Source organism: Microcaecilia unicolor, chromosome 7, assembly GCF_901765095.1.
Source record: "Microcaecilia unicolor chromosome 7, aMicUni1.1, whole genome shotgun sequence".
Taxonomy (NCBI): domain Eukaryota; kingdom Metazoa; phylum Chordata; class Amphibia; order Gymnophiona; family Siphonopidae; genus Microcaecilia; species Microcaecilia unicolor.
Genome location: NC_044037.1, coordinates 31,776,993 through 31,802,694, shown reverse-complemented (window position 1 = coordinate 31,802,694; position 25,702 = coordinate 31,776,993). Strand labels below are relative to the sequence as shown.

General features: G+C 46.1%; 1 protein-coding gene across 3 annotated transcripts in view; it reads right to left on the bottom strand.

Moving 5' to 3' along the window:
• RNF128 (ring finger protein 128) overlaps window positions 1–25,702 on the bottom strand; it is a 157,985-nt gene that overhangs the window by 18,455 nt on the left and 113,828 nt on the right. For all 3 annotated transcript variants that reach the window (XM_030209016.1, XM_030209017.1, XM_030209015.1), the window contains exon 5: window positions 8,438–8,534. In XM_030209016.1, the coding sequence (XP_030064876.1) occupies window positions 8,438–8,534 (97 nt within the window). The remainder of the gene's footprint in view (window positions 1–8,437; window positions 8,535–25,702) is intronic.

Below are 25,702 nucleotides of genomic sequence, written 5' to 3'. Positions count from 1 at the left end.
AAGTCGGCTATGCTCTGCTGGAGCCAGTCAAAAGCTCGTCCCTTGCTTTTGCTGGGGAGCCGAGGGGCCTTGCTGAGGCGCACGCTGCTGACGAGAGCGAGCGCGCTGGGGCTTAGCCTGGGCCGCAGGCTGTCGAGAAGGAGGATTGTACCTACGCTTGCCAGAAGAGTAGGGAACAGTCTTCCTTCCCCCGAAAAATCTTCTACCTGTAGAGGTAGATGCTGAAGGCTGCCGGCGGGAGAACTTGTCGAATGTGGTGTCCCGCTGGTGGAGCTGCTCTACCACCTGTTCGACTTTTTCTCCAAAAATATTATCCGCACGGCAAGGCGAGTCCGCAATCCGCTGCTGGATCCTATTCTCCAGGTCGGAGGCACGCAGCCATGAGAGTCTGCGCATCACCACACCTTGAGCAGCGGCCCTGGACGCAACATCAAAGGTGTCATACACCCCTCTGGCCAGGAATTTTCTGCACGCCTTCAGCTGCCTGACCACCTCCTGAAAAGGCTTGGCTTGCTCAGGGGGGAGCGCATCCACCAAGCCCGCCAACTGCCGCACATTGTTCCGCATGTGTATGCTCGTGTAGAGCTGGTAGGACTGAATTTTGGCCACGAGCATAGAAGAATGGTAGGCCTTCCTCCCAAAGGAGTCTAAGGTTCTAGAGTCCTTGCCCGGGGGCGCCGAAGCATGCTCCCTAGAACTCTTAGCCTTCTTTAGGGCAAAATCCACAACTCCAGAGTCATGAGGCAACTGGGTGCGCATCAGCTCTGGGTCCCCATGGATCCGGTATTGGGACTCGATCTTCTTGGGAATGTGGGGATTAGTTAAAGGCTTGGTCCAGTTCGCCAGCAATGTCTTTTTTAGGACATGGTGCATGGGTACAGTGGACGCTTCCTTAGGTGGAGATAGTCCAGGAGCTCAAACATTTCAGCCCTGGGATCGTCCTCCACAACCACCGAGAAGGGGATGGCCGTAGACATCTCCCGGACAAAGGAAGCGAAAGACAGACTCTCGGGGGGAGAAAGCTGTCTCTCAGGAGAGGGAGTGGGATCGGAAGGAAGACCCTCAGACTCCTCGTCAGAGAAATATCTGATGTCTTCTTCCTCTTCCCACGAGGCCTCACCCTCGGTGTCAGACACAAGTTCACGGACCTGTGTCTGCAACCGTGCCCGGCTCGACTCTGTGGAGCCACGTCCACGATGGGGGCGTCGAGAGGTAGACTCCGTCGCCCGCATCGGTGAAGCTCCCTCCGCCGACGTAGTCGGGGAGCCTTCCTGGGAGGCGACAGCAGCCGGTAACGCACGCGGCACCGACGACGGAGACCTCACCCCGGGCGATGGACCAGCCAGCGCCACACTCGACGGTACCGGTGGCGCAAGCACCGCCGGTACCGGAGGGGTAGGGCGCAACAGCTCTCCCAGAATCTCTGGGAGAACGGCCCGGAGGCTCTCGTTCAGAGCGGCTGCAGAAAAAGGCATGGAGGTCGATGCAGGCGTCGACGTCAGAACCTGTTCCGGGCGTGGAGGCTGTTCCGGGCTGTCCAGAGTGGAGCGCATCGACACCTCCTGAACAGAGGGTGAGCGGTCCTCTCGGTGCCGATGCCTACTGGGTGCCGACTCCCTCGGCGACCCAGAGCTCTCGGTGCCGACACGGGAAGGAGACCGGTGACGATGCTTCTTCGACTTCTTGGAACGAAGCATGTCACCGGAGCTTCCCGGCACCGACGAGGAGGACGTAGAATCCAGCCGTCGCTTCCTCGGGGCCGAGGCCGAAGGAGGTCGGTCTCGGGGGGGCTGTACCGCAGGAGCCCTCAGGGTAGGGGGAGACCCACCCGAAGGCTCACCGCCACCAGCAGGGGAATGGACAGCTCTCACCTGCACTCCAGACGAAGCACCACCGTCCGACGACATCAGCAGACGAGATCCCGGTACCACCGACGTCGACGCAGCTGTCCGATGTCTCGGCGCCGATGCAGAGGGCCGATGCCTCGATGCACTCGATGCACTGGCGGCCGAGGATGAAGGTCTGGACGCCGAAGTCGTCGATGCACTCGATACCCCCAGTGCCGATGCCGACGAAGAGCCCGAGAACAAAACGTTCCACTGGGCCAATCTCGCTACCCGAGTCCGCTTTTGCAAAAGGGAACACAGACTACAGGCCTGCGGGCGGTGCCCAGCCCCCAAGCACTGAAGACACGACGCGTGCCTGTCAGTGAGCGAGATGACCCGGGCGCACTGGGTGCACTTCTTGAAGCCGCTGGGAGACTTCGATGTCATGGGCGGAAAAATCACGCCGGCGAGATCAAAAGTCGAAATGGCGGAAAAGGCACCACAAAAACAAGGGGAAGAAAACTTCGACCCGAGGCCTAAAAGCGGCCTACCCCGACGACGAAAGAAAACTTACCGGGGCGAAAAAGCTGGAAATATCGGGGGAAAAAGACCGAAAAGTCTCTTTCCACAGACAGAGTGTGTTTTTTTTTAAAATTCAACACGAAGAGAACGCGCGAGGTCGACTTTGCGGGGCACGACACGGCGAAAACACGACCGTACCGAGCGCGGACAAAAGAAGACTGACAAACACGAGCCAGTTCGGGCGGGAAGACAGCCGCGCATGCGCGCTGCGCACGAGCGCGCGAGGACTAGCAAAGGCCTTTGCTAGTGAAGTTTCCGATTGGAGGGGCTGCCGTGGACGTCACCCATCAGTGAGAACAAGCAGCCTGCTTGTCCTCGGAGAATAGGCCAAAAGGCAGTACACGGTACTGAAAGAGCTGTGTTCCCAGCCGAAATCAAAGATACTTCCTCTGAGCTAGAAGTATCAAGATGGGTGTGTAAGCATCCTTTAAGTCCAGAGAGCATAGCCAATCGTTTTACTGAATCATGGGAGGAAGGGTGCCGAGGGAAATCATCCTGAACTTTTCTCAGATAAGAAATTTGTTCAGGGCCCTTAGGTCTAGGATGGGACGCATCCTCCTTGTTTTCTTTTCCACAAGGAAGTACCTGGAATAGAATCCCAGCCCTTCTTCCCCTGGTGGAACGGGTTCGACCGCTTGAGCCTGTAGAAGGGCGGAGAGTTCCTCTGCAAGTACCTGCTTGTGCTGGGAACTGTAGGACTGAAGTCCCGGTGGGCAATTTGGAGGCTTGGATTCCAGATTGAGGGTGTATCCAAACCAGACAATTTGAAGAACCCACCCATCGTAGGTTATAAGTGGTCACCTTTGGTGAAAAAACATTAACCTCCCCCAAACCGGCAAGTTGTCCGGTACGGACACGTTTACTGAGGCTACGCTGAACTGGAGCCAGTCAAAAGCCCGTCCCTTGCTTTTGCTGGGGAGCCGCAGTGGCCTTAGGCGCATGCTGTTGATGAGAACGAGCACGCTGGGGCTGAGCTTGGGCAGGCTGCCGAGAAGCAGGAGTGTACCTACGCCTAGCGTAGGAATAGGGAGCACTCCTCTTCCCTCCAAAAAACCTCCTAGATGAGGAGGTAGTAGCAGAAGACACCTGGCAGGAGAGAGAATCCATAGCATCATTGTGCTTTTTGATCTGGTCAACTAGATCCTCTATTTCCTCACCAAAAAGGTTATCCCCTCGGCAAGGAACATCCGCCATCCGCTGCTGGACCGAATGATCTAGGTCAGACACACAGCCATGACAGTCTGCGCATCACTATACCTTGGGCAGCGATCCTGGATGCTACATCAAAAGTGTCGAATGTACCCCAGGCCAGGAATTTTCAACATGCCTTCTGCTGCCTGACCACCTGGCGAAAAGGCTTGGCCTGCTCCGGAGGGAGAACATCAACCAAGCTGGACAGTTGCCTCACCAAGTTCCGCAAGTGGACGCTCGCGAAGAGCTAACATGTCTGGATCTTGGCAGCGAGAATAGTGGCCTGATACTTCTTCCTTCAAAAAGAGTCCAAGGTTCTAGATTCTCTGCCTGGGGGCGCTGAGGCATAGTCCCTAGAGCTCTTGGCTCTTTTGAGGGCGGAGTCCACCACCATGGAATTATGAAGTAGCTGAGACCTCATCAATCCAGGTTCACCATGGATCCGATATTGGGATTCAGCTTTTTTCGGGATCATGGGATTAGACAGAGAGAACGACCAGTTTTGCATAAGGACTTCCTTCAGTACATTATGCAAAGCAACCATTGCAGCCTCTCTAGGCGGAGAAGGATAATCCAGGACCTCGAGCATCTCAGCCCTGGGCTCATTCTCAACCTCATAAGTACATAAGTACATAAGTAGTGCCATACTGGGAAAGACCAAAGGTCCATCTAGCCCAGCATCCTGTCACCGACAGTGGCCAATCCAGGTCAAGGGCACCTGGCACGCTCCCCAAACGTAAAAACATTCCAGACAAGTTGTACCTAAAAATGAGGAATTTTTCCAGTCCATTTAATAGCGGTCTATGGACTTGTCCTTTAGGAATCTATCTAACCCCTTTTTAAACTCCGTCAAGCTAACCGCCCGTACCACGTTCTCCGGCAATGAATTCCAGAGTCTAATTACACGTTGGGTGAAGAAAAATTTTCTCCGATTCGTTTTAAATTTACCACACTGTAGCTTCAACTCATGCCCTCTAGTCCTAGTATTTTTGGATAGCGTGAACAGTCGCTTCACATCCACCCGATCCATTCCACTCATTATTTTATACACTTCTATCATATCTCCCCTCAGCCGTCTCTTCTCCAAGCTGAAAAGCCCTAGCCTTCTCAGCCTCTCTTCATAGGAAAGTCGTCCCATCCCCACTATCATTTTCGTCGCCCTTCGCTGTACCTTTTCCAATTCTACTATATCTTTTTTGAGATACGGAGACCAGTACTGAACACAATACTCCAGGTGCGGTCGCACCATGGAGCGATACAACGGCATTATAACATCCGCACACCTGGACTCCATACCCTTCTTAATAACACCCAACATTCTATTCGCTTTCCTAGCCGCAGCAGCACACTGAGCAGAAGGTTTCAGCGTATCATCGACGACGACACCCAGATCCCTTTCTTGATCCGTAACTCCTAACGCGGAACCTTGCAAGACGTAGCTATAATTCGGGTTCCTCTTACCCACATGCATCACTTTGCACTTGTCAACATTGAACTTCATCTGCCACTTGCACGCCCATTCTCCCAGTCTCGCAAGGTCCTCCTGTAATCGTTCACATTCCTCCTGCGACTTGACGACCCTGAATAATTTGTGTCATCGGCGAATTTAATTACCTCACTAGTTATTCCCATCTCTAGGTCATTTATAAATACATTAAAAAGCAACGGACCCAGCACAGACCCCTGCGGGACCCCACTAACTACCCTCCTCCACTGAGAATACTGGCCACGCAATCCTACTCTCTGTTTCCTATCTTTCAACCAGTTCTTAATCCATAATAATACCCTACCTCCGATTCCATGACTCTGCAATTTCTTCAGGAGTCTTTCGTGCGGCACTTTGTCAAACGCCTTCTGAAAATCCAGATATACAATATCAACCGGCTCCCCATTGTCCACATGTTTGCTTACCCCCTCAAAAAAATGCATTAGATTGGTGAGGCAAGACTTCCCTTCACTAAATCCGTGCTGACTTTGTCTCATCAGTCCATGTTTTTGTATATGCTCTGCAATTTTATTCTTAATAATAGCCTCCACCATCTTGCCCGGCACCGACGTCAGACTCACCGGTCTATAATTTCCCGGATCTCCTCTGGAACCCTTCTTAAAAATCGGAGTAACATTGGCTACCCTCCAGTCTTCCGGTACTACACTCGATTTTAGGGACAGATTGCATATTTCTAACAGTAGCTCCGCAAGTTCATTTTTTAGTTCTATTAATACTCTGGGATGAATACCATCAGGTCCCGGTGATTTACTACTCTTCAGCTTGCTGAACTGACCCATTACATCCTCCAAGGTTACAGAGAATTTGTTTAGTTTCTCCGATTCCCCCGCTTCAAATATTCTTTCCGGCACCGGTGTCCCCCCCAAATCCTCCTCGGTGAAGACCGAAGCAAAGAATTCGTTTAATTTCTCCGCTACGGCTTTGTCCTCCTTGATCGCCCCTTTAACACCATTTTCGTCCAGCGGCCCAACCGACTCTTTGGCCGGTTTCCTGCTTTTAATGTATCTAAAAAAGTTTTTACTATGTATTTTTGCTTCCAACGCTAATTTCTTCTCAAAGTCCTTTTTTGCCCTCCTTATCTCCGCTTTGCATTTGGCTTGGCATTCCTTATGATCTATCCTGTTACTTTCAGTTGGTTCTCTTCTCCACTTTCTGAAGGATTGTTTTTTGGCTCTAATGATTTCCTTTATCTTACTGTTTAGCCACGCCGGCTGACGTTTAGTCTTTTTTCCCTTTTTTCTCCATAGGGAAGGGAATAGCCGCAGCCATTTCCCGGACAAAGGAGGTAAAGGATAGACTCTCCGGTGGAGAAAGTCTCCTTTCTGGTGGAGGGGAAGGTTCAGAGAGAATCTCATAGGACTCGTCAGGAGAAAAGTACCTGGGATCTTCCTCTTCCTCCCACGAATGATCATCTTCAGTATCGGACAAGACATCCCTCAGAGCAGTCCAAAACTGAGCCTGCCTCGACGCCAAGGAGCGACGTCCTCGATGGCGGTGCCGAGAAGTCGACGCTCGCCTGGACTGCGGTGAAACTTCCTCCACCGACGAAGGGGAGTTGACCTGGGTGACAGGCGCCACCGAGGTAAGGGACCTCACCACAGGCGAAGGGTCGGATGCCGCTGCAGCAGATGGTATGGAAGGCGCAAGTACCCCCGGACACTGAAGCAGACTGGCGCAGTCATCCTTCCAGAAGCTCTGGAAGCAGGGTCCTGATGCGCTCGTCGAGAGTCGCAGTCGGATAAGGCTGCGGGGTTGGTAAAGGAGCTGGTGGCAGAATCTGTCGAGGTTCGGAAGCAGGTACCGGGCTACCAAAAGACCGACGCATTGGCACCTCCTGAATAGAGGGGGAGCGCTCCTCTCGGCGCTGATGCTTCTCGGGTACCGATTCCCTCAACACCCCAGAGCTCCCGGCACCGTGTGTCGAAGGAGAACGATGACTGTGCCTCTTCGCCTTCGCTCAACGCCCGTCATCGAGACTCCTTGGTATCAATGAGGAAGACGTGAAATCCTCTTGTCTCCTCATGCCGGGTCCGACGAAGGCCGGGGGGCCTGCATAACAGGAGGCCTCGAGGTAGGTGGAGACCCACTCGATGCCTCACTGCTCCCAGCGTGAGTTGGTCTTTCAGCAGCCATTACCTCCGCTCCTGACGTCAATGCTTCCCTCGATGTCGAAGGGCCGGACCGAGCCCAAAAAGCTTTTCGAGACGCTTGGGTCCGTTTCTTCATACGAAGACGCAGACTACAAGCGGCTGGGCTATGGTCGGGCCCAAGGCACTGGATACACCAGGCGTGGGTATTGGTACCTGAGATAGTCCGATTGCACCGAGTACAACGTTTGAAGCCGCTGGGTGTCTTCAATGACATGGAAGGAAAAACAGCTTCAGAGAAATTAAAGGACGTGATTGTGCCTGATAAAAGAAAAAAGGGCAGAAAAATAAGAGAATAACCCGAATGCGCGGCGTCGAACAAGAAAGAAAACTTTAAAAGGGGCTAAACAGAACTATGGGACCCTGTTTTTTTTTTTTTTTTAAACATGATAATAATAAAGAAAAATCGGAAGAAAAATACGACTGGAAGACTCTTCCTGAGCTTGAGAGGAGCGCAGAAAAAACTACTGCACCTCAACGCGGAGAAAGAAAAACTGAGGGCACGCGCTCACGTGATGGGCAGGAAATCAGTCCGTGCAGGCAAAACTTTTTTTTTAATATTTTGCTTGCAAAATGCCGATTCCTGGGCCGACGCACACATCAACCCCACATGCGAGAACAAGCAGCCTGCTTGTCCTCGGAGAATTCAAATTACAATTGAACAGTCACCCTATGGAATTTGGGCAGAGTAGGAGGAAAAAAACAAAAAAAGATACCTTAATCTTCACAAATTAAGATCATTTAAAAGCTGGAAACCCCCCCCCCAAAACACTTATTCTGAAAGCCCAGTGTTTCTCAGAATGTCACCAAGAGCTGGGAGGTGCATCACCAAAACTCTGACAACAGACTTGTGCTTTCCTTAACAACCAAGTACTTGAAATCTCCATAATTAGTCCTTCTGCCATGAACCCCATGCACAATCCTCCCGCAGATGTACACCTATGATAAGAGCTAATAGAGTACATGAATTTGCATGCTATTAGCTTTGATCATTGGGGCATTATTGCCCCATGCTGTTCTGGCGCTAATTTTACAGCGCTGTTCGGAACAGTGCAGGTTTTTAAAAAATCATCTGCACCTAAGAGATTAAAGTGTTTGTATTTCTAAGAAAAACATTTTGTGTACTAGCAGGGCTACCCGAAAGATGATTTAGGAAAAAGAGTACCAAGAAGAAGAGGACTTACTTCAACTCCTAAAACTTTGAGAATGTCACATTTGCACATAGGACATGTCCTGTGTTCTAGCAGCCAGGGGTCAATACAGGTCTTGTGGAAAAAATGGCTAAAGAAAATAAAAAGAATAGCATTCATTAAAGAGCAGGATCAGAGAAATTATCCATTGCAGATTAGTATTAGAGTCAATGACGAGATACTAACAAAAACTACTGAATATTTTACATGTTCTACACAGTAGGAAGGAAGGAGACTGTGAATTTGCTTAAATTTTAAAATCAAAACCTTTATGGCTCCTGTCCTCAGTACCAGACTACAAATATTAACACTATCATGCACACCACTTCTGTGTCCCTGTATCCAGCATTTCAAACACTTCAGAGGCTGCCTGATACAAGCCTTTGGTTATGCTCTCTGATGGATATTTACATGTAAGCTGCAAAGACTGTAGACAAAGGGCTACTAACCTAGACACTAATTACAGTACACAGACTGGAAAAAAGTGAACAGCCATTAAAGCATTTCCCAAGCTCATATTCTACTCCCCCAGTCAAAGCCTGACTAGATTGTTACAGGAAGCATAGAGCAAGAAGCTCCTCGTGAAATTATTTAGCATTCACGATGCATATTAGAGATTTGAATTTTCAAAGGGCAGATGATCACTATGTAAATCAAAGAGCTGGTACAGAAAATGTCTGACAAGTACTTCCTATGTTTGGTCAAGCACACAGAGTTGAGAAAACTGTTTCCATTAGATGACAATCCACAAGGGATTACAAAGTTGATATAGTGTTTCTGAATGCAAACAACTGTCACTGAATCTTTCAGCCCACCTATTAAATACCAAGCTTCATCCATCAATTCTCACACAGCAGAGAGCAACCTTCTATCTTGATCAGGTATCAATTTGTTTTCTAGTTGCAGTCCTTCATAAGTATGCATGCAGCTGTTGGTGATCTTTAGGCTGCATGACCACCTCAAAGAAGGAAATGCATTCATGTCTTACTACATAAAATTAATTGTGTTCAGTACTGTTTCCCCCTTGCTGCACATCACCAGGAATATGGATTTTCCTGCTGTAGATACTTCACCTGCCTTCTGGCGGTGGTCAGCTTATGGGATCATATAACTCTACCATGTGCTTGATTTAGGGGGGGTGGTTCTTAGGACATTCAAAGACTATATTAGATCATTACCCGGGCCTTCTCTGATATCTTAAGTATTAACACAATGTATGGTTTAGATGCACAATTGTCTATCCCTTTGAAATATTACCATGGTTATTTGCGAGAAACCTTGCCTGAATTTGACTATGCACCTCTGGGCCAGAAGTGGTCTGGGGAGCTGGCCATTGGTCTGCAAGCTCAACAACTAAAGATTTGCTTTTTGAATGTATACTCCCTAACTGAAAGTGCCAGACTTTGGGAGATTCAATACAAATTCTTATTACTTCTGCACATTTGCCCCTCTATCGAGCCCTTTGTGCAACTGTTGAGGGAGGATACTTGTCAGAGATATTCAGCGGAGGGGGCACATGTTTTGGCCTTGCCTGCAGACTCAAGTCTTCTGGACTCAGAGACCAACTAGTTTTCCATAGCTGAGAAACATGTCCATTAATCTATCGGCTAAGCAATTATTTGATGTGTTCTGGATTCGGGGACAGCTGTGGCTGGTATGCGAGCCTTTTTAAAGTACTCTGTAATGATAGCCAAGAAGATGATCCTCCAACACTGGCTGTCAGCAAAGATCCCTTCAGTGGCAGATTGAAGATCAGCTATGATTTGGAACACAAAGAAATCACCGATTTATCATCCCCAAAAGGTGATGCCTACTTTAAGACCTGGGCCCTCTTTTGGGAGACTAACACCAGTGGCCTGCAGTAGAATTTTGAATGTTTAACTAGATAGTAGTGTGGACTTTGTGGGTGTGTGTGTGTGGGGGGGGGGGGGGGGATTTCCAGGGTTCCAAAAAAGAAAATTGTTGGCACCTCATAATGTGGGTACAGTGAGGTTTTTACATGTTTTTACACTGCCTGGATTGTACCACTGTAGTTGTTCCTCTTCTGTGTGTATTTCTGGTGGTGTCAATAAACAAGAATTAACAAAAATAAATAATTGTGTTCATCCTTGAGGTAGCAACGGCATGTTTAAAACTTCTGCTCAGTGTGCTGCGGTGGCTAAGAAAGCGAACAGAATGTTGGGTATTATTAGGAAAGGGATGGAAAACAAACACAAGGATGTTATAATGCCGTTGTAGCGCTGAATACTGTGTCCAATTCTGGTCGCCGCATCTCAAAAAAGATATAAAGGAATTGGAGAAGGTGCAGAGAAGGGCGACAAAAATTATAAAAGGGACGGAACGACTTCCCTATGATAAAAGGGATGGAACAACTTTCCTATGAGGAAAGGCTGAGAAGGTTAGGGCTCTTCAGCTTGGACAAAAAGGTGGCTGAGGGGTGATATGATAGAAGTCTACAAGATAATGAGTGGAGTAGAGCGGACAGATGTGAAGCATTTGTTTACACTTTCAAACAACAATAGAACCAGGGGACACAAGATGAAGCTAGAATATTCAAAACAAACAGGAGAAAGTTTTTCTTTACTCAGCGTGTAGTTGGAGTCTGGAACTCATTGCCAGAAAATGTAGTGACAGCAGCTGGCCATACGGGGTTTAAAGGGGGTTTGGACAGATTCCTGAGGGAAAAGTCCATTGAACATTATTAAAATTTTTTTTTTTTTTTTGGGGGGGGGGGGGGGGGGGGGGTTCTGCCGGGTTCTTGAGGCCTGGATTAGCCGCTGTCGGAGACGGGATGCTGGGCTTGATGGACCATTGGTCTTTTCCCAGTATGGCGGTGCTTATGTTCTTATACTCAGCACAGACATGACAACTGGCGCAATTCTGGATTAGAATGCATTTTGGAATACATGACCAGAGCAATTCAACAGCCTGGGCAGAGAATGGGAAGTGAGCTGGAGAGCACAGAAGCCTGGTTGGCTTGAGTCCAGACAGACAGAGGACAAGCAAGAGGCACAATGAATGGAGGGGGGGGGGGAATCACACATATTAAAGAGGAATGAGCTGACTAGCACTAGAGCAAGGACTGGAACTCAACTTCCTACAGTTCACCTAGATCCATGCTTCAGTACAGCAGAACATGCTTAAGCCAGTAAAGCTACTTCTCCTACAATGTATCCCCCACATACAATTCAATACATTACTAAATGACTGGCAGGCAAAGTTGTTTCAGACTTTGTAACAGGTTATTTCACATATGTTCCAACAGCTAATTTAAAAATATATACTACAGTAAAATCACTCACTACAAGATCAAACCACAACTAATTCAAATGTCTGCACCCACTTCCCAACATTGACCTATTGTGACCAATCCTGTATGAGCAGCGCAATCTTATAACGAAAGTAGGCAGGGTGGTCTACTGGACTAAGGGTACTTGGTAAACTACCAATGAACAGAATGGTTGTGTACATTAGTTTGGTACTTTGATTGTTCCACAGTACATTATGCAGATATTTTTTTTATATACATTACTTATTACTTAAAATGACATTGTACTTTGCCTCAATGCCCAAAGGAGAGTAATTAAATATGTAAATCAGTTATGGAAAGATCAGTTTATAAGCGTAAGCACACCCTCATAGCATGACTCAAAAGGTTCTTAGCGAGAGCTTTATTATTTCCTGCTTCTAATTATTGGCAATAACTACTTGTACTAACTGCTCCCCCTGCCTGCGTCACATTAAGGACATTGGTGTTTATAGCCTGTAGAAACATGAAGTCCTACATTTGAAAGCTTAGCAAAAAAAATAAACTGCTTAGATCTGATGCTAGATAAACCTAGCCTTAATCTCTTAAAAACATTTGGTCACCTTAATATTTCTTTTGCGTATGTAGTTCCAAGCAGCAACAGATTGTAGTGAGATGAGTGGCTTTGCAACTCTTGAGATTTAGATCTGATTACTGACATCCCAAATCTGAGCTCAAGGGAAATGAGATTCACGTACAGTAGCTATTTCTCTGCCCCCAGAGAAAGCTTACAACCTAAATGGAATGGAACATGACAATGGCAAGTTAAGTGACTTGCCCAAGTTTGCAAGGAGCAGTTTGCAGGACCTGAACCCTAGTTTCCCTGGTTGTCAGCCCACAGTTCTACCTACTAGGCTACTCCATGACCCACCAGGGGCATTAAGTACTAGTCAGGGTTCTGTTCATATGTGGCCACTGTTAACATAAGCAGTCTACCTTTACAAAAGTACTCAAGTAGTAAAGTGATCTTCACAGGAGTGGCACATCTTGGAGTAGCAGAGGTGAGAGACAGGATATGATCAGGCAGCCTGTGAAGCAACAGGGCTGTCAAGGAAGTGGAAATAACGGCTTTATAGTTCAACAGTTAACTGGTCTAATTACAAAACTCCATACACTATTTACCAGCACTTCACCTGATACTATAATATATTAGATACTTATTAAATGTTCATTGCAATATTTTCTCAATGCACAAAAGAAAAAAATCAATAAGGGCGTAAAAAGGCTGGTTTTGAAGTGTGCATACAGCCTTCGGGAATGACCCGATGAGAGATTAAAGGAATTGCATTCACTTTTAAGCATCACTAGATGTTGTGCGAGTGATGATACAATCTGAAAGCATTCCTTTTTACACATTTACTTATTAATTTTTCTTTTGTGCATTGAGAAAAGATTGCAATGAACATTTAATAAGTACCTAATACATTATAGCATCAGGTGAAGTACTGGTATGTAGCGTATGGAAATAAAAGCAGCAGCAGGGAGGGGTGAAAGGCAGTTATCTGAGGAGAGAGTTGAGTGGAAGAAAAATGCCGGGTGTGGGGGGGGGGGGGGGGGGAGAGGGTGGTGGATGTATCGAGAGATCAATCTTAAAGAAAACAGTATCAAAAGGGGGGGGGGCCGCTTGTCAGACAACTTAAAGAACATGATAGAACACTGCATACCAAATGGACCTGCATGGGCAGAAAGCAGGCTCACCCGATTACACAGGTTGTTAGTGAATGGGACTTTCCAATAGAAGTGCAGATGTGAATTCATGAAAAGAAATAGTGTATCCACTTTTCATATTGGAGATGGGAAAAGCATAAACTAGAATTAAGCCTAAAATTATATTTATTCCTTTCTTATAATGGGAACTAGGAAATGTTTACTGCATCATCTAACTTTCCCCTTCAAACATAAAATACATTCCATTTGAACTTCTAAAACATCTGAGCAAATCTACTTCAAAAGAATTCACACTCATTTGTGGGAACAGTAAACAAGTATTAATGGCTTATACTACCTTTAATTACTGTGGTTATTAACTCTGAAACTAAAGTATCTGGCACACAGGTGGAAAATGGCAGTTCCCATGTGCCTAAGAGCAGCTAAAATTTCATACCAAGGTTACATACAAATGAATTCAGATTTGCTATGCACATGCCATGTGTGTTTTTTAAATGGCAGGAAAACTTCATCAGCTTGTGGCCCTCAATGACTTGCACTGTCCATCTGTAAGGAAATTCAACCATGAAAGGTAAAGAGAGAACAGCATAGTGAATTTGAAACAGTGTATCCACGATGAGCTGGGTTAAATTGAGTGGGCACTTGGTGAGCTTCTTTATAGCTGCTCTATGAAAAAAGGTATTCCCTTACTCCTGCTGCTTTTCCCCTGTCACAGCAGCATGAATGGATTACCTGTAGTCTACACTAAGAGCAGGCCAACAGCTGATGTTCATGTTTGATAATGCCACACTTGCAGCACAACTTAAAAATTATGCTTTACAGACTATCATAAGGTTTATGTACAAACAATACCATCTGGCATCTGTAAACAGGACAGGATTACAGCATAGGCAAATTGTAAGACCCAAATGCTTAGGAGAGGCCCCCTTAGATATATAATTCATTGGTCCCCAAGGCAGATGTTTGCACTGGCAAGTGAAAGGGAATGGGATTTGATAATATGCCTTTCTGTGGTTAAAATCAAAATAGTTTACATCTCTCTCTATATAAAACGCACCGCCAACGTTCTAAGCCTCCACAAGTCCCAACGTTCTAAATCCATGGTGGTGTAGATCAAAATTCGCCCATGAATGTTTGCCCCACCCTCGCGTCAAACGTGATGACGTCGAGGGCGGAGCAATGGCACTCAACCAATCGTATCGCTACGCCCTCGAAGTCATCACGTTTGACGCGAGGGCAGGGCAGACATCGATCTACACCACTACACAAACGTTGGAACTTTCGGAGGCTTCAAAAGAATGCTGGAGGTGCGTTTTAAATAGACAGAAGAGAGATGAGGAAAACTGATAGGTGGCTGAAAGGGGGGCAGGGGAGAGAGCACAATTGCTGGGTGGATGCAGAGGAGGAAGATGGGGAGGGGCAGGGGCACAGCACAATCGCTGGGTGGCTGCAAAGGGGGCAGGGACGAGAGCAAATTCACTGGGTGGCTGCAAGGGGGGCAGGTGAGACAGCAGAATCGCTGAGGGGGGGGGGCGAAGAGAGAGAGCAGAAACGCTGGGTGGCTGCAGGGGGGCAGGGGGAGACAGCAGAATCGCGCACACACTCTCTGCCTCACACACACACTATCTGTCTCGCAGACACACTCTCTGTCACACACACTCGCAAGGTGCTGCAAACCACGCAGTAGGGGGGAGAGGCAGGGAGACCTGAAACCACAGGAGGGGGGGGGGGGGGGGGAAGGGGGTCCAGAGACCACAGAGGGAGGGGGAGGTATCTCTGCCACACACACACTATCAGTCACACACTCTCTCACACAGTCAGTGTCTTTCTCTCTCTCACACAGTCTCACTGAATCACATTCACTCTCTATGTGTCAGTCGGTCTCACACACACTCTCAGTTTCACACACTCGCTCAAATACACTCTCTTGGACTCACAGAAACTCTGTGTATTGCACACATACTCTTGCACATTCTCTCTCACACACAGTGTATCTGTGTGCAACACACACTCTCTCAGTCACTGTCTCTCACATACACACTCGCACACACTCTCTGCCTCACACACACACACTGTCTCATAGACATACACTCTGTCACACACACACTCACACATTCACTCTCTCTCACACACTCTCTCAAGCAAACACACTCCCAGGAAAACCTTGCTAGCGCCCGTTTCATTTGTCTCTGAAATGGGCCTTATTTACTAGTATTATATATAAGGTAAAATTATGTATCATACCTGATAATTTTCTTTCCGTTAACCATAGCCAATCAATCCATAGACTGGTGGGTTGTGTCCATCTACCAGCAGGTGGAGATAAGACAGCAATCCTTTTGCCTCCCTATATGTGGAAGTTTCAAAATGTATTTATATTACAGTGGGGAACTCAACATGCTAGTTTGCCCAGGGCCCACCATCGGGTTTATCCTGATCTGTAAGATCAAAACGGAAAGAATAACCAATACCCTGGGCGTTAGCTAGGCCTGCCAAATCTCCTGCTTTGAGAATCCATCTCCTGTTCAAGAACAAGAAACTCCTACCCCAGTCCAAAGCATATGGGGCCTTCAAGGCAGACCTTGACAAGTGGCAACTAAAAATTGAACCTTGGCAGGCATCCATAAATTTTAAGCCCCCAATGTTTTTGTTTGTTTTTTTAAAGGCCTGAATTGGCTTCTGCCAAAAAGTAAGCACTCTTCTACATCTGCATACAGGCTCTCTGGATTTAACTTGCACAATATAAGAGCTGCAGTGTCAGTCTCTCAGACACTGGAGACTTGAACCAGAGCTCCTGCACTGCATTGTTTAAATCTAACAAGAGTCATGTATGCAGATATCAACAACTGTTTAATTCTTCAGTAGCAAACAGCAACGAGAAGGGGAAAAATGTCAAGCTTGCTGGATGGTTGAGATCCTGCCTGAGAGATGAAGAATGAGGAATGGCAGTCTTGTTAAGTAGTAGAGGGATTGAGACTGTTTGGGATAGAAACTGGGTAATGGCAAGGGGCAGGGGACTATATGAGACACACAGATCTTAACCACTGGCTTCTTAGTGTTTGTTTTTTGTTTTGGTTTTTTAAAGGGCTGGCTCCAACAGCCAAAGAAAATTTGTCAAGGAATGCTGTAAAGGTGTGCATGGCCATGAACTTCACTCCACCTACACAAACCTGGACCTGGTAGGAGATCTGAACACGCAGCGGGGAACCCACACTGCCCTTACCTAAACAAGGTGTAATTTTGCTTGTAAACATGCTTGACATCCGACTAGTAGCACGATTCTCTCCCAGTGGCTGCAGATCAAAACAAAAACCTCAATTCTTAACAGGATCACTGGAGGCTGCAGCCTTCAAAGCAGGGCTTCATTCTGGAACAATCTTGTGCATCCCCCTGACAGGTCCCCACTTTCCAAAACAGCCAATCATGTCTTGTGCTCATGCAGAGAGGAGTCTTGCTTCAGGGTATTCTTCGATCTCTGTTCTCAGCTCTCTTACATGGGTACATCTGTCACACGCTGTAGTTTTTTATACCTCAGATGCTCCTGCTTCCTTTGTCCCTGACTAACTCTGGTCTTCTGCTCTTTCCATCAGCTTCTCCCAACATATGGATTATTCCTCTCTGTCTTATTCCCTAAGTTCCTTACTGTGAACAGAATTTGTCAGCTCCCCCTATATACCAATATAGGAGACAGAAACCTGAGCAAAATGGGCAGCCAACTGTTACTTTGGCTAGTGCTGGATGTTAACATGGGGCTGCCAGAGCTATATCACTGCCCGTATCATTCAGAATTGCTCAGTGCTTTGCATGAGGTTGAGAGGATGAAAGGAGCTGAAGAGGTGGTGGTGCTGTGTACAGCAACTGTGCAGCATAAAGTGGCATCCCGCTGCCCATGCCCATTTAACTGTCACATGGCAGAACATATGCTATGACTAGGAAGGTGAGGCATGTAGGACTGTTGAGAAATGAGCTCTGCCCTGTTGTAATCTGCCGCTGGTATTCCTAATTGCTGGCAACCATGTATGGGTACTGATCTGGATCAGAGTATGAGGCAATCAGATCTGATAGCACACACCATGAGAACCTGGTATAGATATTGTCAGCTCATTCTGCTATATTGACTAATAAAGAAGATCATAATTTTGATGAACATGCTACTTAATACTATTGTCACCTCTGCAGAAGTCTAAATGTGATGTTCTAATAAAGTAGCGAATATACAGTGGTGGAAATAAGTATTTGATCCCTTGCTGATTTTGTAAGTTTGCCCACTGACAAAGACATGAGCAGCCCATAATTGAAGGGTAGGTTATTGGTAACAGTGAGAGATAGCACATCACAAATTAAATCCGGAAAATCACATTGTGGAAAGTATATGAATTTATTTGCATTCTGCAGAGGGAAATAAGTATTTAATCCCTCTGGCAAACAAGACCTAATACTTGGTGGCAAAACCCTTGTTGGCAAGCACAGCGGTCAGACGTCTTCTGTAGTTGATGATGAGGTTTGCACACATGTCAGGAGGAATTTTGGTCCACTCCTCTTTGCAGATCATCTCTAAATCATTAAGAGTTCTGGGCTGTCGCTTGGCAACTCGCAGCTTCAGCTCCCTCCATAAGTTTTCAATGGGATTAAGGTCTGGTGACTGGCTAGGCCACTCCATGACCCTAATGTGCTTCTTCCTGAGCCACTCCTTTGTTGCCTTGGCTGTATGTTTTGGGTCATTGTCGTGCTGGAAGACCCAGCCACGACCCATTTTTAAGGCCCTGGCGGAGGGAAGGAGGTTGTCACTCAGAATTGTACGGTACATGGCCCCATCCATTCTCCCATCGATGCGGTGAAGTAGTCCTGTGCCCTTAGCAGAGAAACACCCCCAAAACATAACATTTCCACCTCCATGCTTGACAGTGGGGACGGTGTTCTTTGGGTCATAGGCAGCATTTCTCTTCCTCCAAACACGGCGAGTTGAGTTCATGCCAAAGAGCTCAATTTTTGTCTCATCTGACCACAGCACCTTCTCCCAATCACTCTCGGCATCATCCAGGTGTTCACTGGCAAACTTCAGACGGGCCGTCACATGTGCCTTCCGGAGCAGGGGGACCTTGCGGGCACTGCAGGATTGCAATCCGTTATGTCGTAATGTGTTACCAATGGTTTTTGTGGTGACAGTGGTCCCAGCTGCCTTGAGATCATTGACAAGTTCCCCCCTTGTAGTTGTAGGCTGATTTCTAACCTTCCTCATGATCAAGGATACCCCACGAGGTGAGATTTTGCGTGGAGCCCCAGATCTTTGTCGATTGACAGTCATTTTGTACTTCTTCCATTTTCTTACTATGGCACCAACAGTTGTCTCCTTCTCGCCCAGCGTCTTACTGATGGTTTTGTAGCCCATTCCAGCCTTGTGCAGGTGTATGATCTTGTCCCTGACATCCTTAGACAGCTCCTTGCTCTTGGCCATTTTGTAGAGGTTAGAGTCTGACTGATTCACTGAGTCTGTGGACAGGTGTCTTTCATACAGGTGACCATTGCCGACAGCTGTCTGTCATGCAGGTAACGAGTTGATTTGGAGCATCTACCTGGTCTGTAGGGGCCAGATCTCTTACTGGTTGGTGGGGGATCAAATACTTATTTCCCTCTGCAGAATGCAAATAAATTCATATACTTTCCACAATGTGATTTTCCGGATTTAATTTGTGATGTGCTATCTCTCACTGTTACCAATAACCTACCCTTCAATTATGGGCTGCTCATGTCTTTGTCAGTGGGCAAACTTACAAAATCAGCAAGGGATCAAATACTTATTTCCACCACTGTAGGTGTAATCTGAACACTGATGCTTACGTTCCCAGGAGAACCCTCTTACTCTTTTACCTATATGTTGCATCTTTTCTTATAACCCCATGCTGTTTATTAAAATGTTTTATTACATATTGTGTTGACATTGCAAGTAGTATACTATGCCATGCTTTGCATTTGAATATTTTTACTGCTGTAATCATCTACTGTTTATATTTATTCTTCCTGTAAACCGGTAAATAAATCCTAATAAATAAATATATGACATGGAGGAGCAGCCTAATGGGTTAGAGCAGTGGGTTAAGAAAGGGAAAGGAAAGCCCAGTTCAAATCCCACTGCTTCTACCTGTGACCTTGGGGAAGTCACGTAACTCTCCATTGCCTCATATACAAACAGATAATGAGCCCTCCAGGGACAGAGAAATACATATACTATACCTGAATGTAAGTCACCTTGAGCTACAACTGAAAAAGGGATAAGCCAAAGCCAAATAATAAAACATATTAAGCGACATGTGAACCTAGCAGATCTGAATTTTAATCTAGCTACAGGTAAGTGTCTTTGCTTTCTCCGAGGACAAGCAGGCCTATAATTCTCACACATCGGAAATCCCTAGCAACCAGGCTCACTGAAAACCACTACTGGTCAATTGGGCCTCACAATAGTGAGGACAGAACACAGATCAATCTGAAACTAAATACAATCTGAGTGTGCAGCAATGTAATCAATTGTATCACTATATGTAACCCATACTATTTTCCATTTTAAATTGTATCTTTACGCCTTTATCTGTAAGCCACATTGAAACAACTGTTGTATAATGAGGGGTATAAATGACACAAACAAACAAAATGAGCCTAGGAGGGTGGCGTTGGTTTCTAGACCCCAAACAGATGCTGCGGTACTATCTGTCCAAACTGACTGTCACATCAGGTATCCTGCTCAAAGCAGTAGTGAGGTGTGAATGTGTGGGCTGAAGACCACAGCTCTGACATTGTGAGCCTTGACATGTCCCTCCAGGATCAGCCCAGCCTGGGCATAAGTGAAAGAATGCAATCTGTGGGAGGAAGTGACATCATTGACCAATATTTATTTATGACATTTATATCCCACAATATTCCCGCTCATGGGCAGGCTCAATGTGGCGAACAATAATTAATAAGCAAACAATAGTACAAAGTCCAGTGGACAAGGTCACAGGACAGAGAAAGAAAAAAGAAAGGAGGGAGAGAAAGAGAGGGGAGGAGATACGTTTTCACAGAGGGAGCCGTAGACTAAAAGGGTATGGCACCTGTAGGGGTCTTAGTGTATGCACTACCAAAAAGGAAGGTCTTGAGCCGCTTCTTAAAGGTCGGGTGATCTGAAGTGAATTTGACCTCTCGAGGCAACCCGTTCCACAATTGAGTGCTGAGATAAGGGAAAGATGAACCATAGATGGTCTTATATTTGAGGCCATGAGGAGCAGGGTAGTGGAGGTTGAGGTACGAGCGGGCCGACCTTCGGGAGTTCCTGGGCGGCAGGTTAATGAGAGTGTCCATGTAGGAAGGGGCATCACCATAGATGATTTTGTGCACCAATGCGCAGGTTTTGAAGGCAATGCGTTCTTTCACAGGAAGCCAGTGTAGCTGCTCACGTAACGGTCTCAAACTGTCAAATCTAGATTTGCCGAAGATAAGACGAGCTGCTGTATTCTGAGCTGTTTGCAATTTTTTTAGGAGCATACTTGTGCATCCCCCGTAGATGCTATTGCAGTAATCAAGACGGCTAATCACCAGGGCCTGGACAAGGCTGCTGAAATCTCGAGGGAAGTATGGCTTGATACGCTTAAGCCTCCAGAGAGAGTAGAACATTTGCTTGACAGTTGAGTTCACATGCTGCTCTAATGACAAAGATCTGTCAAGCAGAACTCCCAAGATTTTTAGGGATGTCGAGATAGGCAGGACAAGCTCTGGAGTAATCAATGTAGGGGGCCAGAGTTTGTTATAGGGAGAGGAGAGAACCAAGCAGTGCGTTTTCTCGGCGTTCAGCTCCAGCAGCCCTAATTTTCCATCCACCAATATCCCATGCAATAGGAATAATCTACATTCCAACCATACATAACCAGATAGGTCTTGCTCTACTGCATTGGAAGACACCAGAATGTCGCTCCTTCAGCAAAAAAAAATCTTAAGGATTTTGCCTATAGTCCACAACACCAGCCACAAACAGCAGTAATAAAGATAGCGACGGCTGGAGAAACGGCGCTGCTCCTCCAACTTACGCAGTGCTTGGAAACCGAACAGGAGTTGGCTGAAAAGCCAGCAGAAGACAGAACCATTGCTGGAGATTTGGATATTGCTACAAGAGATCAAACAAGATATCAAAACAGTACAAGAGGAGCTATCAACGCTAGCAGCAGACCTCCGAGGGGAGATAAGATTAGGCCATCGAGTAGAAGATTCGGAGATGTGTACTGAGGAACATCAAGAAGCTCTCACAGGCCTAGAAGCCTCCTTCGTCAAGCTCTTCTGAATCAGGCTGTGAAGAGCGGAAAGTGATTCCCCATCGTTGTTAAAAAAAACAAACAAAAAAAAACAACAACTTGCGGTCCTGCACTCTTGCAGTGAGAGGGAAGGCACTCGCGCATGCGCAGTGGAGCATGTCTCTTGCTCCACAAAGTTCTTTTTAGCTTGGTATAAGCTCCGGACTGGGCAACTAGGTTGTGTTGCCCATGTGTGATAATTATAGGCTTGCCTGTCCTTTGAGAACTAATTTTTTTTTTTTTTTAATGAAAATCAAGCATGCAACATTCTTTGACTTCTTTTGCATAGATACATTCAAAAACAGTTTTATTTTTAGGAGCAAATGTTCATTTTTAGAAAAAGTATTTACGGGTAGATTGCACCCAATCTGATATAGAATCAGCACAGAAATTAGTTGACAAAAGTTAGAGAGCATCTTGCTCATGCCGTTCTGTCTCCTCTGTGGCCTGGAAGTGGCACAATTAATTCAGTTTCAGCCACTCAGCCTCATAACTAGCTTAGGTACCTGCTCCTCTGGCAGCCCACATGGTTCACCGAGCAGTTATCTGGTCCTCTGTCTAGGAAGTGCTGCACAATTAGTATCAGCTACCTGCATGGGCCACAGGTATGAGGGGAGAGTTGGCATCTGCAGCAGAAGTAACAGTGAAGACCACATAGAAAGCATTTTCCATTGACTTAGGTAAGAGCCTAAGCTTTAAGTCCTTTGGTACAGAGACCTACCAACTATACCTGAATGTCCAGCTAGATTCTGTTTTGTCCGCTACTCTTATGTATGACCTTTATGTGATGTGTTAGTGGAGGCTGGATTAGAACTTAGATCCATGCTGACATCATGGTTTATTTGCCTTACAAATCAGACCTTTGATACTTTAGCTAGCATGATCAATACTCTCAAATTGCAGGATGGTTAAAAGGACACGGCTTGAAGGTCAAATTAAAGTATTCATATTATCGCACTGCTGAGACAGCAAAATTACTCACCTGTAGCAAGTGCTCTGAAGACAGCAGGCCAAATATTTTCACATCTGGGCAACATCATCTAACGAAGCCTGGTGTGGATGCTAGCTAGCAATATCAAGAACTTTCTAGCAGCGTCCCACTGCACACACACTAGTGCCTTCCTGCCAGACACCAAGCATACGTCCCTCAGTCATTGTAAAAAACTAAAGAATTCAACTCCAAGGGTTGTCCTACAGTCCTCAAACACCTACTAGAGGTAAGTAACTCTTTCTCTGAGGACAAGCAGGCCATCGTATGCTCACAGTTGGGAATCCCTAGCTACCAGGCTCAACAAAAACAATAATGCTAGGACAATAGGGACGCAAAACATTGAGGCCTGTTAATCAACTAGTTACAGAAGTGCAGCCTGAACAGAAGAAAACTGTGCCTAGAGGGGTGAAGTTGGATTCTAGACACTGAACAAAGGGGATGATGCACTAAAGACTCGTTAAAGCCCTTCCCTTACCGATTCGCTAAGGGAATCGGTAAGGAACGGGCATGCATCAAGGAAATCGCATGCAAATGAGCTGCTCGCTCTTTAGCTCATTTGCATTCAATTTCAGTCGGCCAGCTGACAGAATCGCTGTCAGACAGGACAGGAATCGCTGAGCCTACCTCCCTCCCTTGCCCAAAATAGGCGCCTTTAACTCGAAGGAAGGGAGGGAGAAGGAGGAGGAGGAGGGCCTTTAACTCAAAGGGAGGGAGGGAGGCCTTTTAAAATTCTGGCAGGGAACTCTGGTGGTGGGTGAACTATTGGGGGTGCTCGCGCACCCACAGCACCCATGCAGTTGGTGCGAACAAGGACGGGTTTTTTTCACGATTTTTAATGGAAGTAAAAAAAAAAGTCAGCAGCCCCAACGAGAAAAACCTAACAGGAGGTGCAGACCTCCCGTTAGGTTTTCCACAGTGATTTCCTCAGAAAACGGTAGTGCATTGCATCGGATTAGTATTTTAATACTAATTTGCTCATTTGCATATCGTGTTCGTTGGCTGCTACCGTGACAGGAAAATGCCCTTTTGTGCATATCCCCGGTTTACAACTTGTGTTCTAAACTGGCTAGAACAAGTTTAAAACCCACATTGCTGGCTCGTTAGGTTTAGTGCATCTGGTCCAAATTCTGCAGGACTGCTTGCCCAAACTGGCTGTCTCGTTGGGTATCGTGCTCAAGGCAGTAATGAGATGTGAATGTGTGGTATATCTACCTATTGCCATCAGAACAGAAAACAGCTACCTTAGCTTCAGGAAGAGGCTAAAAACCTCTCTTCCCAAAGACTGCTTCATAGCAATCAATTGACTTCTACCTCCTAGTATCATCCATGATCCTTTCTTATATTTTTGATCTCATGCATTACACCAATAATCTCTAATTGTTCTCATACCTCACACTAACATTATCTGCTTTTGTTTCACCTAGAATGTAAACCTCACTGAACCCTGTAAAGAGAAAATAAGCGGTATACAAGAATTGATTTGAATTAGAGAAAGGAAATCTTGCCTCACCAATCTACTACATTTCTTTGAAGGGGTGAACAAACATGTGAATAAAGATGGATTTTCAAAAGGCATATGACAGAGTACCTCAAGAAAGACTCCTGAGGAAATTAGAAAGTCATGGAACAGGAGGTAGTGTTCTATTGTGGATTAAAAACTGGTTAAAAGATAGAAAACACAGTAGGGTTAAATGGTCAGTATTCTCAATGAAGAAGGGTATATAGTGGAGTTCCCCAGGGTGTGTGCTGGGACTGCTGCTTTTTAATATATTTATAAATGATCTAGAGATGGGAGTAACCAGTGAGGTAATTGCTGATGACAAAGTTATTAAATCGTAAGAGGATTGTGAAAAATTGGACGAGGACCTTACAAAACTGGGACACTGTCAAATGGCAGATGACGTTTAATGTGAGCAAGTACAAAGTGATGCATGTGGGAAAGAGGAACCCAAACCGTAGCTACGTGATGCAAGGTTCCACATTAGGAGTCACCGCCCAGGAAAAGGATCTAGGTGTCATCATTGATACTGTGAAACCCTCTGCTCAGTGTAAAACTGTGTCTAAAAACGCAAACATAATGTTAGATATTATTAGGAAGAGGAATGAAAGTAAAAATGAAAATGTTATGCCTTTGTATCACTCCATGGTGCGACCTCACCCTGAGTACTGTGTTCAATTCTGGTTGCCATATCTCTAAAGAAGATAGCAGAATTAGAAAAGGTTCATAGAAGAATGACCAGAATGATAAAGGGGATGAACTCCTCCCATATGAGGAAAGGCTAAAGAGGTTAGGGCTCTTCAGCTTGGAAAAAACATGGTTGGGGGGGGGGGGGAGAGAAGATATGATTGAATCGATTTTTCACTCTTTCACAAAGTACAAAGCCCAAGGGACACTTAATGAAATTACATGTAAATACTTTTAAAACAAATAGGAGGAAATATTCACTCAATGAATATTTAAGCTCTGGAACTCGCTGCCGGAGGATGTGGTAATGGCAGTTAATATTAAAGCTTTGGACAAGTTCCTAGAGGAAAAGTCCATAGTCTGTTATTGAGATGGATATGGGGGAAGCCACTACTTGCCCCGGGATTGGTAGCATAGAATGTTGTTGCTAATTGGGTTTCCGCAAGGTACTTGTGACCTGGATTGGCCACCTTTAGAAGCAGGATACTGGGCTAGATGGACCATTGGTCTGACCCAGTATGGCTATTCTTATGTTTTTAAGTTCCAAATGGCTCTGAGCTTGAGAAGATTGATATGGAGATATATTTCCTGAGCATATCAAGTCCCCTGGATGTGAAGCTCATCTACACGAGCTCCCCCATCCTAGGCTGTATGCATCTATTGTTAGCATCTTCTGAGGCGATGGAATTTGGAATGGTACTCCCACATTGAACTATGTCCAAATTGTCCACTAGATAAGGGCATAAGTGAACTCTAGATGACATCTGCTAGGTGCTCAGCTGTCCAAGATGAC